General features: G+C 45.2%; 2 protein-coding genes across 3 annotated transcripts; both read right to left on the bottom strand.

The window, feature by feature from the left end:
- Positions 1 to 6,449: 6,449 nt before the first annotated feature.
- On the bottom strand, positions 6,450 to 8,181 carry LOC125552415 (lecithin-cholesterol acyltransferase-like 1). The gene is made up of 2 exons (XM_048715961.1): positions 7,571 to 8,181; positions 6,450 to 7,485 (listed from the first exon to the last, which is right to left on the bottom strand). Exons 1-2 carry the CDS (start codon positions 8,035 to 8,037, stop codon positions 6,495 to 6,497), a joined length of 1,458 nt encoding a protein of 485 aa, XP_048571918.1. The 5' UTR covers positions 8,038 to 8,181; the 3' UTR covers positions 6,450 to 6,494.
- A 63-nt stretch (positions 8,182 to 8,244) lies between these two features.
- Positions 8,245 to 12,077, bottom strand: LOC125552416 (heptahelical transmembrane protein ADIPOR3). 2 transcript variants are annotated; one of them, XM_048715962.1, is made up of 3 exons: positions 11,413 to 12,077; positions 10,039 to 10,360; positions 8,245 to 9,058 (listed from the first exon to the last, which is right to left on the bottom strand). In XM_048715962.1, exons 1-3 carry the CDS (start codon positions 11,655 to 11,657, stop codon positions 8,405 to 8,407), a joined length of 1,221 nt encoding a protein of 406 aa, XP_048571919.1. In that variant the 5' UTR covers positions 11,658 to 12,077; the 3' UTR covers positions 8,245 to 8,404. The 2 variants fall into 2 exon arrangements, with proteins under 2 accessions (XP_048571919.1, XP_048571921.1); XM_048715964.1 differs by lacking the exon at positions 10,039 to 10,360 and having other exon boundaries at positions 11,413 to 11,575.
- Between the last annotated feature and the right edge of the window lie 462 nt (positions 12,078 to 12,539).

The following is a 12,539-nucleotide window of genomic DNA, read 5'->3' as shown; positions in this document are numbered from 1 at the left end:
GCCAGCGGGCTGACGAGCCTGCAGAGCACGCACGACACTCTGCTCATGTTCCCACGCGAGGTGGTTAGGGCCGTGACAGACTCCCACGGCCTTCCCTTGTTCATCGTACATGTGGTCGACGAGGTGTGGGGGCGAGATGTCGAAGAGCCACCCCGAACCATCAATGGCCAGTTCAAAAAAAGTTGAACATGAAGGTCTGGCCTGGCGGGAACTGTCGGCTTCTTCTGATTCTCCGCATCGGGTTAGTTCTTAGATCAACGTTGCGTGTGCCTGGCGCACCAACTGACAGAGCGAAATACCACCAGATCCCTCGGCAGGGTTCATGACGAGATCAGAAGTACCGGGACGGAGTCTGCACACACAATTTACCCAGGTTCTAGCCTCCGAAGAGTAATACCCTACGTCCTGCTTCTTCTCCGTATTCATGGTGATGTGAAACCTCGTGCAGAAGATTACAACGGTGTACGGGATTGCTGCCGAGATTTTGGATCTAAGATTGGATGATAACGAGGACCCTACACCTCCCTTTATATAGGCAGCAGAGGTCTAGGGTTTACATGGAGATAGAAGTGATCTACGGTCCCGCTGCCCTCCAGCCTTGAAGGGCACGAAGGTCTCCTCCGCCTCCTAGGGCTTCCTTCTAGTCTTGGGCCTAGCGGGCCCCATGTAGCTGACGAGGTCGGGCTCCCTTGCATAAGCCACCCCCTGGTATAGGACCCCGTCAAACTGACCACTCCAAACCAGGTAGTTGAGGTACATTCTCTCCATAAATTTGATGAATGTGATATTCCTTATAATAAGTCTCGACGTAAATGCTTAGATGAATTTGATTTTTGTTGTTGTTACGCAACATCATTTTAATATGCAAATAAGTGATCATATGAAACAAAGTGCTATTATCATTGAACGACTGAATGATGTTTCAGTAAGAATTTCCAATGATGTTAAAGGTTTATGTAAGCACTTTTCTATGGTTCAAACTTAGCTTGAACAAGTTTCTAGATCACAATAATATTTGTTTAGGGAGTCTAAATAGTATAATAAACATGCTTAAGGGGTTGGAACTAGAGAAGAAAATTTACCTAGGATCATTTGTATCCTGAAGGTCATCCTAAAAGAATTGAACAAGATTCTCACAGAGTTGATGATAGTGCACCTAGTTCACCTAAGAAAGAGAAAAAATGAGTAGAACTAAAAGTTTCCGTGGAAATTTTTTCTTTCATCGTTCATGGGAATTTTTTCTTTTCATATGACCATTGTAAATTTACTTCAAAAAACATGACAATTACTACTAAACTATATATGATACACCTTTTTTTGTTCTAAATGATGGCAAATTTAATCCTTTTTTTGTGTTTTCATGTATACAGTTAAAATACCTTACAAATTTAATGTATATTTTTTTGCCACCATGTAAAAATACAAATTGATATGAACTTTTCTTTTGGGCCATTGTGAAATAAGAACTTTCTAGAAATTATGAACATCATGGCAAATTATGAAATTTCTGCAATATACTAACTATTAATTTCATAAGTGTATGGTAGTTTTATTCCCTGAAGCACATCAACTTTTTGTCGCGTAGTATGGATATCCTAGATTATTTTCAGGAGTGTTTTTGTTTTGGGTCCAATGCATTTTATGCTTTTTTTCTATATTTGCTCGTAGGGAACTAAATCCTTCGTTGGCTCCCCTCTCCTGGATCAAACGTTAGTGCGGTATTCACATCCTAATCTTTTATCAAATTATGATCCTGGTTCATTTTCAAAAGCTCTTACTTTTCATCACTATTAACATTACTCAAACTCAGAGCACCTTGATAACCCACAAGTATAGGGGATCGCAATAGTTTTCGAGGATAGAGTATTCAACCCAAATTTATAGATTCGACACAAGGGGAGCCAAAAAATATTTGAAGGTATTAGCAGCTGAGTTGTCAATTCAACCACACCTTGAGATTAATTACCTGCAACAACATGATCAGTGGCAAAGTAATATGATAGTTTTGATAATAGTAGCAGTAGCAATGGTAACGGTAACGGTGACAACAATAGTTTTGTAGCAAGTGCAACAGTAATGATAGTAGTAGTAACTTAGCAAGAAAAATATAAGATTAATTCGTAGGCATTGGATCGGTGACTTGTTGGATGATATTCATCATGAGACAGTTATAACCTAGGGCGATACGGCACTAGCTCCAGTTCATCAATATAATGTAGGAATGTATTCCGTAAATAGTCATACGTGCTTATGGAAAGAACTTGCATGCCATCTTTTGTCCTACCCTCCCGTGGCAGTAGGGTACCATTGTAAACTAAGGGATATTAAGGCCTCCTTTTAATAGAGAACTGGAACAAAGCATTAACACACGGTGAATACATGAACTCCTCAAACTATGGTCATCACCGGGAGCGGTCCCGACTATTGTCACTCCGGGGTTGCCGGATCATAACACATAGTAGGTGACTATAACTTGCAAGATCGGATCTAGAACATGGATATAATGGTGATAACATAAACGGTTCAGATCTGAAATCATGGCACCCGGGCCCAAAGTGACAAGCATTAAGCATGGCAAAGTCATAGCAACATCAATCTTAGAACATAGTGGATACTAGGGATCAGGCCCTAACAAAACTAACTCGATTACATGATGAATCTCATCCAACTCCTCACCGACCAGCGATCCTACGAATGAATTACTCACTCCCGGTGGGGAGCATCATGAAATTGGCGATGGAGAAGGGTTGGTGATGATGAAGAACGAAGATCCCCCTCTCCGGAGCCCCAAACAGACTCCAGGTCTGGCCTCTCGATTAAGAACAGGAGGTGATGGCGACTCTATCTCGTGGATCGCGATAATTCTTTCTCCCTGATTTTTTTCTGGAAAATATGATTTTATAGCATCGGTTTTAGGGTCTGCGGGGCCACCAGGTGGGGACAAGCCACTTGGGCGTGCCAGGAGGGGGGCGCCCTGATGGGTTGTGCCCACCCAGGTGCCCCCCTCCGGTGGATCTTGGCTCTAGAAATTCTTGTTTATTGTATAAAAAATCCTCGCAAAGTTTCGTTCCATTCCGAGAACTTTTATTTCTGCACAAAAACAACACCATGGTAGTTCTGCTGAAAACAGCGTCAGTCCGGGGTTAGTTTCATTCAAATTATGCAAATTAGAGTCCAAAACAAGAGGAAGAGCGTTAGAAAAAGTAGATACGTTGGAGATCAATCACACCTCTAGAAACGCTGTACACAAAGGACACATTATAATGGCCTTCGTGTAGTCTACATCTATCTTCCTTCCAGACGGGACCTGCGTCGATCTACACTTGGCCAATCTTTGGATGGAGTTCTATACTTCCAGCAGCCTCAAGTATTTCAGCAACCACTTTTTTCAGAGCGAAACCAACGTTGAAGAAGCCATCGTGACGAACGCTGGACAACCTGACCACCACTAGGACACATCGTGAAGTATTCACTGTGTTAATGCTTTGTCGGTTCTCTGTTAAAAAGTTACATAATTATCCTTAGTTTCCATTAGGACCGCGTTGTCATGGAAGGATAGGACAAAAGATGTTATGCAAGTTCTTGTCACAAGAATATATGACTAATTTATGTTGGGTGTGAGCATGAATGGATGTCTTCTACTCTGAATTACAATATTTAGTCGTTGATTGAACTTCAGAGGTGCTCTGCATTTATGTTTTACCATAATGATCTTTGGTAGTTGTAGATGCTTGCTAGAGTTCCAATCATAAGTGCATATGATCCAAGTATGAAAAGTATGTTATCTCATGCCTCTCCCTCATATAAAATTGCAATAATGATTACGGTGTAGTTATCGATTGCCTATGGACAAAATGCTTCCCTTATGTTATAAAAATCTTTCTACTAAACAACTAACTATTATTATCTCGCAAAGTACTCCTAGTTTTATTCTTGCAAAGTAGTTCTAGCATCACACCTACAAAATAATTTCATACTTGTTCTAGGTAAAGCGAACATTAAGTGTGCGTAGAGTTGTATCGGTGGTCGATAGAACTTGAAGGAAATATAAATCCTACCTTTGGTTCCTCGGGTTCGACACTCTTATTTATCAAAAAAGCTACAATTGATCCTGTATACTTGTGGGTTATCAAGCTCCGTCACGAACTTAGGGATTGAGTGGTAAATGATCGACCTTACCCAAGGGAGTGTGTAAGTGGTAAATAAAAGCACTGATCGTTGAGCTCGAACGAGACAACCATTCTTGATCCATAGTGCATGAAATTAAGCCACAACTAAACCCAATTGCATATAGTGAATTTTAGCATAACCCTGTCACCTAGAGTTGAAATCCCGAAGAACAATAACTGAGAGAAGTGTCAGAGAGCCATGACTAGGAGGCATTGGTGGGTGTTAATGAAAAACTTGAGTACTTTGTTGTCTTATATCTCCAAACCTTCTAAATGCATTTTGATGATTGAGCTTAAGTTGAATATCCATCTAATAGATGAGCACCTTCATTTGCCTAAACACTTGGTTAGTGAAGAAAATTTGTTTTGAGAAATTATAGCTAATGGTGTGAGATTATACGTGGTTAGGCAACGAGTTTAGGTGCAGCTATTCAATTGCAAATACTTTCTTGAATGATCTTCTAGGATAAGAGAGGATGGATATGATGTATTTTATCAAGCCGGTACAATTCTTTCCATTCAACCAAGCTTACATTCTCTTGATTTCTTGTTTGCTCGGGGACGAGCAAATCTTAAGCTTTGGAGAGTTAATGGCTCGTGAATTTGCAATGTTTTTCATAGTGATTTCCATCTTGTTTCATTGGATTTTTGTTATTCTTCGGATATTCTAATGTTAAGCCAACAAAAGAGAGGAAAATCTACATTGTCCTTTGGATGGTAGGAAATATCACATTTGGAAGGAAACCAAAGGAGATTAGTGCAAATCTAGTCAACTGGAGCAACTTTCCTGAAGAGAGCACTGTCAACAGGTGCACCAGAGTGAAAGACAGCGTTTCATACGATCGCACGCGCTCGCTTGAGCGGTCGTTTGGAGTGCCCACGGCCCCTCCTCATCTATACAAGCAACTTTCATGAAGGGGCCATGAGGAGAGGCTCAAGCAGTACTTCACACAAGAGCTATGACACCTTGTGTGTGACAAAAACACCTCCATAAATACTCTCCTCCGCTTTTTGTTGGGACGATTACTCATTGTGATACTTCTGCGAAAATGCTATACTACTCAGTTTGGTCTACAGGTACCAATTACCAAAATGACCAATTGAGTGGATGTGCTTTCAGACTTTCCTTTTTTATTAATTTATGACATCATACATCAAAACTTCAAATAAAAGGATATAATTTAGGAGGACGTATTAAAGCTTTGAAAGACATAGGACATGTAAAAGCTCCGTCTACAATTTTGCATGTGTAGAAATTTGCTTTTGGAATGCAAATACACAATTGAACAAGCAGAGGCAGTCTTCCATGACACAAAGTTAGTTTTATTGCCATGGCGAAAAAATTGCTATTGCTTACCTTTTGATTTTTGCCATGGCAAATTTACCTTTATTTCCATGTCAAATTTACTTTTTATTTTGCCGTGGCAAAACTATATTATGGCCCAATGTAAATTTACTGTTATTGCCATGGCAAAAAAGTTTACATCCATGGCAATTCTGTGCTTTCATCGTTCATGGGAATTTTTTCTTTTCACATGACCATTGTAAATTGTATTTTATGAAACCATACAGTTACTACTAAACAATATACGATACACTTTTGTGTTCTACATGATGGCAATTTAATCCATATTTTTTCTATACAGTTAAAATACCTTACAAACTTAATGTACAGTTTTTGCCTCCATGTACATATGCAAATTGATACGAATTTTTTCTTTTGGGCCATTGCAAAAAAAACTGCAAATAACTATTAATTTTCATAAGTGTATGATAGTTTTGTTCACTATAAAGCACGACAACTTTTTGTCGTGCAGTATGCACTTTTTCTAGGAGTGTTTTTATTGGTCCAGTGCATTTTTATGTTTTTTTTACTTTTCTATATTTATTGGGAGAAGAGTCGGGAGTAGTTTTGGAGCCCAAAACAGGGGAGTCTCGTAGTGAACTAAATCGTTTCGTTGGCTGCTCTCTCCTAGATCGAACGTAAGCCCGATATTCACGTCCTAAACTTTTAGGACCTGATAAGTGCCACACATATGGCACGAAAATATGACAATTTCAAACCGTTTTTATGTTAAGTTTAGTGACGATGAGGATGTTAACTTTAGTTGTCAAGCATGTCAACTTTCGTGCTTCAGTTTATTTTTAGGGTTTTTTTTTTTCGGAAGACAACTTTAATTGTAAAAAGGTCAGGACTGCTTTGTGCCATATATATGACACATTGACACTTATCATTTGGGAACTTTTATCTACCGTCTGTGAGATTATGATCCTGGTTCGTTTTCAAAATCTCTTACTTTTCATCACTATTAACATTACTCAAACTCAGAGCACCTCCAAAAACGCATTACTCGAAGCATTATAAAGGCCTTCGTGCACTCTACATCTATCTTCCTTCCAGACGGGACCTGCATCGATCTGCACTCGGCCAATCTTCGGATGGAGTTCTATAGTTCCAGCAGCCTCCAGTATTTCAGCAACCACTTTTTCCAGAGCGAAACCAACGCTGAAGAAGCCATCGTGACGAACGCCGGGCAACCTGACCACCGTCAGAACCTGGCCTTCCACCCCAGACCACTCCTTCTCGATGGCCACCAGACTCACCATGTTTATGTCGCCATCGCCGTCGCCGTACACCACCTCCGGGGTCCCCGCGAACCCGTCTTCCCCGTACACGAACGTCTCCGGCGTGCTGACGCCGACCCCGATGATGCTGGTCACCGGCACCATCGGCGCCGGCAGCGCCTCCCATGCTGGCAGCACCAGCGTCACGTACGGCCGGACCCCTTCCGGGAAGCCGACGGCCTCGAAGAACTCCGCAATGTTGTGTGCCGTGTACGTCGCGTTCTTGGTCACCACCAGCGGCCGGTCCCCGAACACCGCCGGCGTGGGCAGGCGCCAGAGCGCGCTCTGCTGGCTCCGCGCCAGCCGGACCCTCGCCGGCCGCGCGACGTTCGGCAGGCCGTAGTCCGTGCCGGCGGCCAGGTCGTTCATCCCCTCCGAGAAGCCGCCGAGCGCGGAGGCGACGAGGACGACGCGCTTCACGAAGCGCCGGCGCCAGGCGAGCGGGCGGCCGAGGAGGAACTGGTAGGTGAGCGCGCAGCCGAAGCTGTGCGCGGCGACGACGACCGGCCGTCCCTGGCTGAGCGAGCTCGCCCTTTCGACGAGCCGCGTGAACTCGTCGAAGTTGCAGGCGCCCTCCGCGGACGGGTGGCCGCGCGGCGCGACGGAGTAGCGGAAGTCGTACGGCACGGCGAAGAGGCTCTCGCCGTCGCGGTAGCCCGCGGCCTCCAGCTCCCGCAGCAGGGGGTCCCACCTGTCAGTCCGCCAAGTCACGAGGAGAAATCGGAGTAGGAAGCAGAGACGAAACGATGCAGTGGCTGGGAAGTCAGGCCGCTCACCCAATTAAGCCGCGCGTGGAGCCGAAGAGCGGGACCCGGGTCACGACGCCGGCGACGTTGCCGTAGTCGTCGGCGACGGCGTCGTAGACGAGGCTCATCTGGTCCACGAAGCACGGGACCTGGCGGGGGTCCTGCATCGCCGTCTGGTTGATCGGCCACAGCCGGAACCACCCATTCCCCTTACCGCAGCCGGGCGCCGGCGGCTCGTACGCCGCCGTCAGCCGCGCCTCGAGCAGGTTGGACCCGTACCCTGGCACCAGCACGAGCGGGTGTAGGCCCTCGACGTCGCCGGCGCAGTGGCTCAGGAGCGGGCGCAAGGCGCCGAGGAGCACGGCCACGGCGATGAGCCTAGATAGATCCATGCGAGCGATATTTTGCGACCGAGCAGAGACATGAGCCACCAACAACAGCCGCGGTGCTGTATTATTATTGGTACCAAAAAAGGAGAACAATTCAGCCGGTGCCATCGACCTCAGCCTGTCAAATTATATCAATTCAGACGCTTGGCGATGCTTCTTCTGCAACAAACTTGTCTCGCAGGTCGTAGCTGATGTGCACGGCTGTGGACAGCAACTGCAATCAATTGCTACTCAGATTCCATCACCAAGACAATAACACAAGTAGTATCAACCTTTCATGAAGGTTGCTGAATATAATCACCTTAAGCCAGTAAGAAAGTTATAATCACCTCAATTTTACTTGTTTATTTCGTCTAGTATACACTTTACACAGATCAGTAAATTCTTTACCCTGATTCAACAGTCTTCTATTGATCAGAGACACAACCATATAACCAAATAAATCTATCCACACCCTGTAACAATAGAACAACTTTTAGCAGCCCTGCTGATCTCTCCACTTGAGGTACAACAGCCCTGCATGGTAGTGGGTGTAGGCTCCAGCAACGACCAAGACATGGAAGAGCTGGTGGCTGTGCCCAGCAATGTCAAACTTCCCGGGCATCCAGCGTTCAGGCACCCGAGTCGCGTACACCAATGCTCCAACACCGTAGAACAGCCCCATCAAAATTTCATATCCGGTAGTGATCAGTGCCTCTGGTTGGTGCCAAAAAAGGATCAACTTGTGAAAAACAGGGATCACACCTGACGCTCCCATGCCAAAGAAGAGGCACGCCCGTATAGTTCGGAATTCCGGGTTCTGGAAGACCGGGAGCAGAGAGAACGCGATAGTTGCTAATCCTAGAATAGTTATGAAGCTGAGGTACAGGTTGCAAAAGAAAGGATGGCACAGGAAAGAGTAGTATACTGGAGGGTAGAAAGAAGTGGCGATAAGAGCTGCAATGCCCGCATAGTCGAGCCGAAGCATGATATATGCAAGGCGGCGAGAGTGGCAGGACAGAAGGTGGCATGTGCTGCTGGCAAGAAGGCAAAACATGGCTCCTCCCAAGAAGGCAAAGAACGGCCACCTAGAGATCGGCCTAATAAAGTGTGGTGCAATTACAGTTACAATATCCTCCTTCATGCTTTCCTGCACAGATGAAACAATCCCTGTTATGTCCTTGTTATGTGACAAGTTGTCAACACACAGGTCAAAAAGACTGGTTTACATGAGCGATGCAATGCGAATGTTGATCTGCACAGAAGTTAATGAGGATTGGATGGAATTCAGTGGAATATAAATAAAAAGGCCCTTGCAATGCTGCTACAGTGGTCGGACCCTTCCCCGGACCCTTGCAATGCCCCCTTTTCTTAAAAGAGACCCCAAAACAGTGCGAAGATATCGAATTGAACCATATTATTGATATATGTACTCTGTATAGACTGTGTGTGTACCAACAACAGTAAAGTCTTACTCTTACGTACGCCAAAAAAAAAAACTTTGAGGCGAGTACATACTAAACAAAGGTTCTGCATCTCATAAGCTAGTTTTGATGCTACAGATTTTTCCAGTAACCTACCAGGAACTATTAGACTTCAACAACAACAACAAAGCCTTTAGTCCCAAACAAGTTGGGGTAGGCTAGAGGTGAAACCCATAAGATCTCGCGACCAACTCATGGTTCTGGCACATGGATAGCAAGCTTCCACGCACCCCTGTCCATGGCTAATTCTTTGGTGATCCCCAACGAAAATCTTTTGGGTTTCATCTCCATAAGAGTGGCTGAGTTTTGACGTTGGCTCGCCAAGCCTATCATACCTTCCTCCTTTACCTGGGCTTGGGACCGGCTATGTTGAGTAGACTTCGAGGATTATATTTTAACTGATAACTATCTAGAAATCAAATCTTAGCCAGCATCAAACTGGCTTAATTTAGTCAGAAGTCAGACAGAATTACTCAGCAAGAAGAAACTAGGTAACTAAACAGCTTGAATTTGATAGTCCAACTCGTAAGATTTTCCTATCAACTGTTGTAAGCAGGTTAGCACTGCATTTCTGAAGTTTTGAACCCTTAAATAAAGCACAGCGATAGTGAGTAAAAAAGCACTAGATAAGTTGTTGACTACTTACAAGAACAGAAAGATTAGTTTCATTGGAATGGGTAAATCTGTCAGGCAAGCAATTTGAGAGTAATTCCAAGAGACGCCAACGAGATATTGACGGAAGCACATCGATAGAATTCCATGAGCTTCTCAATTCATCCTTCATCTTTTGCAGATCAGAAAAGTGAGGTAATGAAGGAAGGCATGCCGCAAGCTCTGCCTGAATCTTATGAAGATCAGCATTCCTAAGTATATCAGGTAAATTCTGCAGGCTCTGAAGATCCACATTTGGAACTTTTGTTGCAGTATATATGGTCAAAGAAAGGAAGATGAAGAATCCTATCAAGTGCCTGAAGTGGACACAAAGAAATAGCTTTATTAGATCGGAGATAATCTAGCAAATTCATAATTCTGCTAAATCATATCGGCAAAATAAATAAATAAATAAATAAAACGAACAGGGGAGGAGCCCTGTGAAATTTTATTAAGGTAGAAACGACCGTGAGATACCATGTTCACTCCTGACAGGAATTGAACCCTAGTCGGCAAGGACAGACCACCAAATCATCTCCACATCGACAAAATAACAAAAGGTAATATCACCCAGAAGTTTGCAGTCCTAATTCCTAGTATTCATACTTCACCATTTATGGCACATAGCTCGCAGAAGAGGTTAGTGGTTAACCAAACTCAGTGTACATAATGGCAGTCAAATCACTTGGTTTCCTTTCGACTTGATAGGATAGGCAAGCAACAAAGACTAGAAAAGACACATTTGAAGTCCATGGTTCAATTAAATGTATGACCTGTTGAAATTGAAAGGGACTTCTTTAATTAGTTTGGTGGACGGTGGTCTTGATAACATTTAAAAATTAAGTTGGTGGTTGTCTCATCTTGCTTGGCAATGAACAAACAAGGGCCACAACAAAATGCTTCAAAATTCAGAGTTGTGCCACAATGCATTCTCAGTGCTGAATTTGTTTACGCCTTCTCTTACTTGGGAATTAATTTGAAACTTCAAGTCTGAACATCAGGAACTGAGCAATTTGAGGTTAAGTGAATCAAAAATCAAATGGTTGCATTGGAAATCGACATGACACACAATCCTTTGTTTTCAAGAGTAAACCAGCTTCGTTTTCATGCCATAATTACATAGCTGAAGAAGCCATAATTACATGGCTAAAGAAACCGTACTGTGTTGGATAACCAGAAAATAAAAAGAGAACAAAACTGCAGGTACATCGTTCCAATGTTCAAACTAGAAACAAATAATGTTATCAGAACCATCAGAAACTATATGTCTAGGGATTAACATACATGTCCGCACGGTGTAAATAAAATTAGCATAAGGAAAGCAATTGGATTGAGAAATAAGATTTGGAGGATGAGCAAGAGTACGCACGTCCAGACGTTGAGGGTCTCGTTGTGGATGGAGAAGACGGAGAGGAGCACCTGCGGGAGCGGCCACTCGCAGCGGTAGTAGCGCAGGATGTACTCGTTGTCGCGCATGTAGGCCGGCAGCGCCCGGTAGTCGACGAGGCCGTAGCGCCGCCCCTTGCCCTGCTTCCCCTTCCCCTCCTCCTCCAGCATCGGCCTCTCCACCTCCGCCTCCTCCTCCCACACCGCCGCCGCCGTCGCCGTCGCCATCGCCAGAGGGCCGGGGAGAAGACCGCCGGGAGAGAGAGCGCGCGACCCGTTCGGCCCGGGTGTTATGCCGCCCCGTCCGAATATCCGCCGCACGCGAACCCGACGACGCGCCCGCTGCTTGTGGTGGGTTGTATCGCTTCCCTCGCTCGGCCTCGGCCTGGGTTGCGTCGGCCCGTCGATCTCGGCGAGGCGGCCGCGCCTCGGTGCGTCCCCTCCCCTCCACCCCAGATTTAGCACAGCAGCCTCTGACGGCACGCCGGGTCGGCGTGTCCACCTTGGCGTTTTGGGACTCTTGTTTCGTTGGCGCGGTGGCGTGCCATGGGACGTACGAGTGCGACCTGGTGCGTTGTGGATGAATGTGGAGCTTCGGCCGTGCGTGCCGACTACCTCTCGCTTTCCCCTCTCGTCCCGTGGAGGGAATGGTGTGGCTTGGCCGGACCATGCACGTACGGCGCCGTCTCACGGATCCGACGTGCCCATGCGATTTCCGGCCAAAAAAGGAAGCGATAGGAAGCGTGCGGGATTGTTGGGTCGTCGCATGCAAGGGACGTGTCGGCCTACCTCCCGTCGTGCTCACGGAAAATGGTTACGCGGTTTTGACGTAGGCCGACTGTGCAAGTGCAAAGAAGACAAAAGCCCGTGAGGTCATGTTTGAGCCATTGGTTGCTATATACGTATATGCCTATGCTCGTGGCTAATGTTCGTTAGGGCATATTCAACGCCGACCTTCAAATCGTGGCTAATGTTTGTTAGGGCATATTCAACGCCGCCCCTTGAACGGACATCGTGTTTCTCTATGAAGGTGTCACGCGTTCGTGGATAGTGATACGAGAGCCGGTCATCCAACGCTTGCCCCACACCTTCGTTCGTAATATAAACAAA

Source organism: Triticum urartu, chromosome 4 (assembly GCF_003073215.2).
Source record: "Triticum urartu cultivar G1812 chromosome 4, Tu2.1, whole genome shotgun sequence".
In the NCBI taxonomy this organism is placed as follows: Eukaryota; Viridiplantae; Streptophyta; class Magnoliopsida; order Poales; family Poaceae; genus Triticum; species Triticum urartu.
The sequence above is the reverse complement of the archived record's forward strand: the minus strand, read 5'-3'. Positions and strand labels throughout refer to the sequence as shown.

Bases quoted from the DNA above. Each gene is read 5' to 3' on its own strand.
- LOC125552415 (XM_048715961.1), bottom strand. From the start codon at position 8,037: ATGGCACCGGCTGAATTGTTCTCCTTTTTTGGTACCAATAATAATACA. The intron at 7,486-7,570 runs GTGAGCGGCCTG...GCGGACTGACAG, and splicing joins TCCACGCGCGGCTTAATTGG to GTGGGACCCCCTGCTGCGGG.
- LOC125552416 (XM_048715962.1), bottom strand. From the start codon at position 11,657: ATGGCGACGGCGACGGCGGCGGCGGTGTGGGAGGAGGAGGCGGAGGTG. The intron at 10,361-11,412 runs GTGCGTACTCTT...TGTCCACTTCAG, and splicing joins GAGACCCTCAACGTCTGGAC to GCACTTGATAGGATTCTTCA. The intron at 9,059-10,038 runs GTAAGTAGTCAA...TCATCTGTGCAG, and splicing joins AAACTAATCTTTCTGTTCTT to GAAAGCATGAAGGAGGATAT.